Genomic DNA, 7,555 nt, shown 5'->3' with positions numbered 1-7,555 from the left:
AACGAATGGCTGTATTAAAAGCCAGTGCACAAACGAGTGCACAGAGGAGAATCATGAGGATCGTAGCTGTGTTGGCTCCAGCATCATTTGAGTTTGAGTAAGGCCACCATTTGCAGCTGTGAACTTGAGGGTCACATGATGGAGGTCTAGAAGGAAGTGGGGGGGGGGGGGGGGGGGGGCGTGCCACAAAAAAACATGGGATTCTGTGATATTGGTTTATGGAGAAAAGCCACGTCTTAGCTAAGAAAGTGATATGAAGCAACTAGAAAGTGTCATGAAGTTTACCTAACTGCAGATTCACTAACTTCAGAGCTTGACCTCCACATCAACTCCAGCAGGAAGGTCAAGTTGCATCAATGAATCTATTGTTTGTGCAGTTGGGAACAGAATATCTATAAGACGTTGATGGGTTCGAATCTCAAAATGGAACCTTGCATCCTTGTGCACATGGGGGGATTTAAGAACACAGTATACACGCTTCTTGGTTGGTAATGGCACAGGACCCATGGTCTTTGCATTGGTGGTCCTTGCAGCATCCATTATCTGCTTGCAGGAGTCCTCGATCAATTTGACCCAAAAAGATCTTAGTTTGATTCTAATTTTCTGCTTCGGTGCCATCTATATAAGCAACATGAAGACATAATGAAAACTCTATGCATGTGATATGAAGAGTGATTACATAGTTAAGGGAGGAAAAAATAAAAGATCATAAGGAATAAGATGAAGGTCATTCAGGCATCAATTGACCATAGATGCAAAGATATTTGAACAAGTAGGCTCACTCAAGGCGTGTATATCAAAGAAAGGCTGCCATTTGGAGCAAATCCTATAAAATTATAACCCAGAAATAATGTTACTTCCCACCAGCCAGGAGAATCTTCATAAGCAGCCGAACAGAGGGTTGAGTTGAGAGGACATGCACTCTTACTTAGCACAAAACAATAAGTGTAATGGGTAAATATTTCAACATGGAAAACATTATGAAAACATGCACTCTTACTAAAAGTACTTTTGATTCATTGATTATTGAAGATAGAAATAAATAGGGAAATAAACTACATATCTAGCTGTTGAAGTAATTTGGTATCCCAAATAGTAATACAACAACAACAACAACAAGACAAGCTCAGAATACACCAAGAGACACAAGCTCATTAATTTTCTACATTCTGTGAAGACATCTAAAACGATAAGGCAGATAGAATTATATACCATGTCTGCATCTGCAGCAATGCTGACAGATTGATGACTGGGAGTCTCCGAATCTCCAACCTACAAGATCCAGGATTAACAAGTGAATTGAGTAAAGATAATATTGATGTATTTTTTTCATCACAGGAAAGCAGAGAACTCGTTCTCTTCATAATGTAAACTTTACTTGATTGTTGAGAGTGAAAGGAGAGAGTTAGAGAGAGACCTGAAAGGTATCAGAGTCAGGTCCGTCAAGGATATCTGGAAGTGGGTCTAGAGTGGTTTGAGAATCCAAAGCTTCAGGAGCAGCAAAAGCTCCACACGTTGAAAGGGAGGAGGGTTTAAGGGTAGTCTTCGAGACATTGTTGTTAAAAGAAAAACAAGAAGTCGAGAGCTTTGTTGTTTTACAAGGAAATGAAGGAGAAGTTGAGATCGTAAGAGAAGGGATTAACGTTGTAGTGAATGAAGATGGAGACATCATTTTTTGTTTTTTGAATCAATCAATCAAGCGGCCACTCCTCTCTTCTTCTTCTTATCTTTTTGGTGCGCGCCAGCGTGAACCCCTCTACCTGTTTATTGGACTTGGATTATCCAATTCTTTTTCACATTTTTATAAATAATTTTGTTCTCGTCTTGGGATCCGCTTAAAGCCCGCATATGATCTAGCGTGGCTGCACACCTACATTATTCTTTCGCATGGGCTTAGTCCTTACCAAACTCATCTACGACAGCCACACACAGGTCGTCCTTCCCACGGAGGAAAGGACCTGGGATTTATTTTCTTGATTAATAACATCAATGAGCACTATTTCTTTCTCCTTTTTTTTTTATTTTATCTTTCAATCATTCAATCAAATCTATCTAATTTATTTTCTAAATTAACTAACAGATTTACTTCTTTTATTTTTTTTCATTTTCCGCCTCTCCCTCTCTCTTCTTCTTTTTTAAATAAATTTTAAATTTATGTTGATTCTAGATAAGATTTGTTTATGTATATAGATATATCTAAATTAATATTTAAATATATATCTTTTTTTTAATTTGTGTTGCCCTTGTGCGTGGAACATGGTTCCTCGATTTAGTTTTTTGTTTGTTAAGGTTTTTTTTTTTAATTAAAAATTTAGTGATTGTTACAAATTGATTAAAAACTTTTAATATTGGTTAATTTTTCATCAATGGAATCTTATAGTGCATCATGTTACCCCATTGATTTGATCATATTTGAAAAGAAATAATATGGAGGATCATAAATACATATGAGAGTCATATAAACCTAGTTGGGTAGGGAAATATTTTGAAAAGTCAAGTGTGAGATGAAAAAAAAAATATAAAAATTTAAAAGACAACCAAATAATGTTAAAATCAGCCAAGTAAAACTCAAGTAAAACCAAAACAAAGCTATTAAAATCCAAAATCAGACTATTGATTTTTTGCATGATTTTTTCTATTTTAAGAAGAATGTGTGCTATGCATGCTTCCATACAAGGTTTTGTGACTAATTTTCAAATGTATTTTTTTTTTCTAAATACCCATTATTTCTATGCATTTTAATTTGAGAAGTAAGCAAGAACACGTGAAGGAAAGCTAGAAAAATACTTGAATATACATTATTATTTTTGTAGATTGTGTTCTTGTCTTATAAATTTTAATTGATTTGCTCTTTGAGTGAGCATAATTATTTGGGTTACTTAGTTTGTTATTAAAAAAAAATATTATGGAGATATGAGTGCTACCATATCAATACTAAAAAATTATAATCTCTAAATTACTAAAGATTTATATAGTTATTAATTTTAAAATCTGTGAAATTAGTTGAAATACACAAATTGACCTGTATACCTATGTTAATAAAAAAAATTAATAGCATGAGTGATATATCATATCAACACTTGGGTTAGCTCTCAAACCCATAAAAAAAAATGATTGTAGGAAACATGTTCCTTTCTTGTAAAATAAAAATAATAAATTGAAAAAGCTCATATTATGTTTAGAGATGGAGTATAGGATAAATCTTTCATTGTGCTTGACATTTTTATCTTTATCTATGCACGTTTTCTTTTATAATTTTATGCTTCTATAATGCAAATTTATTATCTTCACTTATTGCTTAACATGTGTTAGTTTTATATTTATTTAAGTGTTGTTTTTATTATATCAAGGCCTATTAACCATTCATCTAGGCTTAGTTTTTGGTATTATAGATTCATGATAATTTAAACGTTTTTACAAGCATTTGTTGATATAAATTCTTAAAAAAATAGCCCAAGTTTAGGAATTTCAAAGAGTTTACTTTGTCATTTAAATTAATAAAAGGATCAATTGATTAAATCCAATTTTCATCATCATTGTTGTTAAGTTCTTTTTCAAACTATTAGATTCAACTCCTACATTTATATAATGTGAAAATAATGTTGTATTTATGTTTATTATGTTATTAATGAAGTATTAATTTCATTCTAAAAAAAAAAGTTGATTAATAGATTATGTTAAACTCTTTAGTGGTTATAAAATACCTTTTAAATACTAAAAAAATCTTTTTTTTTCATTACAATTAACATAAAACAGGTTTCTTTAATATCCAAACCATATGGTTTTTATTGATACCTCTTATATCACATTTCATTGATTTTTTCATTAAAAAAATGAGTTACACTAATATCCCTTTAAATATATATATAAAAAAAATGAACAAATAGATTAGAAAAAAATTAATAAATTATTCCTCATAAATATCGACAAATAAAAGGAAAAGTATAATAAGTTCATTTTGTAGATTTACATTTCAAACAGGTTTATATTTTATTATATTTCCTAAATATTCTAAAATTACATTTGAGAATTTGCTATTTATCTCTTTTTTTTTTTAAAGAAGCTTGGCAGGCAAGTGAAAACAATAAGAATAATAATAATGTATGTAGTCGTTCTCTCATTCTCTTTTTATCCCTCTTTATAACTCCTTTTTAAAAAATATATATAATTTTTTTTCTCAAATCTTCTTTGTTATTTTAATTATTTGATATTTAGCTGTCAAATTTATTTAATGTTTTCCGTGGTCCAAATAATTATAGATTTAGATTTATATTATTTAACCTTTGTTTGGTTTATTATATATAGTCATGCATTTTTTTTTAGTTTGTGTTTATTGGAAGTTGGTTTAAGAATTTATGTCAAAACATAAAACATAAATTGCAATCTTAATCAAATTTATAGGTTATAAACTTTGTAATTGTTTGTTCCATTAATAAGGCTTAGTAGTATTACCTATATCTTCATTAATAAATGATGATATGTGATCTCTATGATTAAGATAGATGAAAAAAAAAAGTTTTATTGTAAATAGCTTGAAAATGTGAAACTAAAAAATATAAAGCAGGAAAAATTATGATCAGCAGTTACTACTATAACAAAGAAGTTTTTTATTTTATTTTATTAGAATTGATTATATCTTTAGTTGAGTTTTATGCAAATTTAGTTGAGTTTTATGCAAATTTTAATGGCTCTATACTATTTTTAGTATTAAAGAAATTACATTTTTATATAACAAAATATTTTAATATGTTTTTGTATGCAAGAAGTTTTTAAAATCATAAAGTTTTTCTATTAGCTTCTTAGCCTAAATTGTTTTTTAGAGATTAAAAAGTAACTTCAATGTATCTTTTTTTTTTTATTAATTCACATGCTTCTTTATAACAAAAAGCTTATAGTACTTATTTGAAAAGGGAAAAAAAGATTTACAAGAAAAGGTATGATATTTTCACCTTTATAATCATTTTTCTTAACTTTATAATGATAGCATTGTACAAGAAAAAATAAGTTATAATAATAAATTAGTTTGTCAATTAAAAACTTAGAGATTCATATAATTATTATCATTTTATTTTAAGCAAACTAAAATAACAGCGATGGCTAAGGTAGATAATGTATCATTCATAAAATTCATATTCTAACCACTATAATGGTGGTAAAAAATCAGGGTTTAATTTCTTGAATATTAAAAACTCATTTTCAAACCATTGTTTCACATGAAAACACTTAAAATAACACTCTAAATACCTTAAAAAACTCTTTTGTGATATTAAACTTGAAAAAAATTAATCTAAAACGCAAAGTCAATCTGAACAAAAAAACTTCCTTGGACTTAATTTATTTTTTCAGGTAAGATAATAGACAAAGAAAACCTCATGGAACTTCTCTCATTAAAATGAGTCGGTTGACACAAAAAATGATCTTTTTCATTGTCAAAATCTTGGTCAACGAAAAAATTTCTCTCTCTTCATCATTTTTCATTGACTTTTTCTCTCTTATCTCAAACCAAGAAATCAAAATGGAAACAAAATAAAATCTTGAATCAAAATATTTGACCTTAAAATAGAAGGATCAAAAAAGAGCTTTGATAAAACCTCATGTAAAATTTAGCAAAAACAATGGAGGGACTGATTTTCTTATAATAGGGTTATTCAATTTTGGTCCCTTAACTATCAATCTTGTAAAAAAATAAAATGAAATAAAATTTTACAAAATCAAAAACCAACCAAATAGAAGGATATTTTGTTGAGACTATGATAGTTTCATAGAAAATAATAAGGAATAAATCATGAAGACTAATTTATAATAAACAAATTATTAAAGGATTAAATATATAATAATAATAATAATAATAATAATAATAATAATAATAAAAAAGCATTCTCTAAGAACAATACTCTTTGTGGAGAGCTAGAGAAAAAACCCAAAATATTTAGGTGTTTTGTTAATGAGAAAATATTTATGGATGATGGTAAAAGAAGACTAGATGTAATAAAATATTTTTTTAAATGGTTATTCAGAAACAAAGTAATATTCCTAATTTTCTTTAAAACATACAAGAAAAACTAGAACTTTCTATTCAAATGCAATATTTTTTTATTTTAAAAACTAGAACAATAATTTTTTAAATTTGTACCAAGTTTGAAAAAACATATTTTAAAGGTTCTTTATAGTTGTTCTTTACAAATCTTCCATTCTTTTTCAAATAAAAAAAAAAGACGATGTGAAAAATATAATATTTTTACCAAGCACTTTTTAGCAATGTAAAATATTATCACATTAAGTTATTGTCATAAATTTAATTTTTATTATAAGTTATTGTAAAATCTTCCATTCTTTATAGTTGTTCTTTAAAAATCTTCCATTCTTTTTCAAATAAAAAAAAAGACGATGTGAAAAATATAATATTTTTACCAAGCACTTTTAGTAATGTAAAATATTATCATATTAAGTTATTGTCATAAATTTAATTTTTATTATAAATCTAATTTTTTTTAGTTAACAATATAACTTTTCCATAATAATTTTTAATTAAATTAAATTAAAAAAATATTCTTTAATTGGATTATCACAAATATAAGATATTAAGATGCATATTATAAATTATACTTTTGATTTTTTTATGAAAATAATTGTAATCTTGATATATTTTTAATTTTTTGATGTAAAATATATCTTCCATCTCAACAAATGAACATGTTTCCTAGTTTTTTTATTGGAAAAGAAAAGGAAAACTAAAAATAAAACTAAAAGGAAAAATAGTTTTCAATTAATGAATGGAACTTAGTGTTTTTGTAATTACATTTGTTGTGGTCCTTGGATTTTCCATGTCTAGGTATTAAATTTCATTTGTTTTAAAAATTTATCTCTAAATGTAGAGGTATCAGAAGGAATCAAAAAAAGACAAATATTTGATGAAATCTATTCCAACCTAGTAATCAATTTGATGAAATCTATTTTGACTTAGTAATTCAATAATCCTAGTGTCCATTTATTCATCCTTGCATGAAGAATTTGTTGACAATAGCTCCAACTTTCTAAGTGATTGAGAAAGAGATCACTTAGAATATAATTTTATTTTTTTAATTTATTTTTTATAAGTTTCATGATGACTTAAGATTATTTTGAGGTTAGGAAATTATTCACCTTGAAGTTGATATAAAAAATGGCTAAATGCTACATTTTATTCTATGCTCTTGTTTTTTATGGGTATGTTATTGCATAATTTTTTTATGGATTCTATTTTTTGTATTATACTTGTCACAATCCAATTTTTACACCTTTTTAAAACAACAAAAAAATTTATATCAAAATATTTTGTAGACAAAACTTGATAGAATTTTTTTTAGAATAAAAGAAAATTGTGAAAAAATAATCAACACACAAAAGAAAATCACAAAAAAGAAAAGAAAAAAGAAAAAAACACAATTAGGGGTAAAATTAGACAAATAATGAATTTTTGAAAAAAAACAAGAACTAAGCTAAAGCATATACAAGAAGGTTAGAAATAATTTTGAGATCAAGCAAGCACTCAATTGAAGAGGAAAAACTTACATTT

The 7,555-nt window shown here is 26.9% G+C and overlaps 1 protein-coding gene across 3 annotated transcripts in view; it reads right to left on the bottom strand.

Annotated features, from left to right (window-relative positions):
* LOC105113221 (30S ribosomal protein S10, chloroplastic-like) overlaps positions 1 to 1,785 on the bottom strand; it is a 2,936-nt gene extending 1,151 nt beyond the window's left edge. For 2 of the 3 annotated variants that reach the window (XM_011009304.1, XM_011009305.1), the window contains exons 1-3: positions 1,418 to 1,785; positions 1,213 to 1,272; positions 286 to 618 (exon numbers count right to left, since the gene is read on the bottom strand). In XM_011009304.1, coding sequence (XP_011007606.1) covers positions 307 to 618; positions 1,213 to 1,272; positions 1,418 to 1,672 — 627 coding nt within the window. In that variant the 5' untranslated portion in view covers positions 1,673 to 1,785 and the 3' untranslated portion in view covers positions 286 to 306. The remainder of the gene's footprint in view (positions 1 to 285; positions 619 to 1,212; positions 1,273 to 1,417) is intronic. The other variant, XM_011009303.1, reaches the window with a different exon arrangement.
* Between the last annotated feature and the right edge of the window lie 5,770 nt (positions 1,786 to 7,555).

Source organism: Populus euphratica, unplaced genomic scaffold, assembly GCF_000495115.2.
Source record: "Populus euphratica unplaced genomic scaffold, PopEup_1.0 scaffold399.1, whole genome shotgun sequence".
NCBI lineage: Eukaryota > Viridiplantae > Streptophyta > Magnoliopsida > Malpighiales > Salicaceae > Populus > Populus euphratica.
The sequence above is the reverse complement of the archived record's forward strand: the minus strand, read 5'-3'. Positions and strand labels throughout refer to the sequence as shown.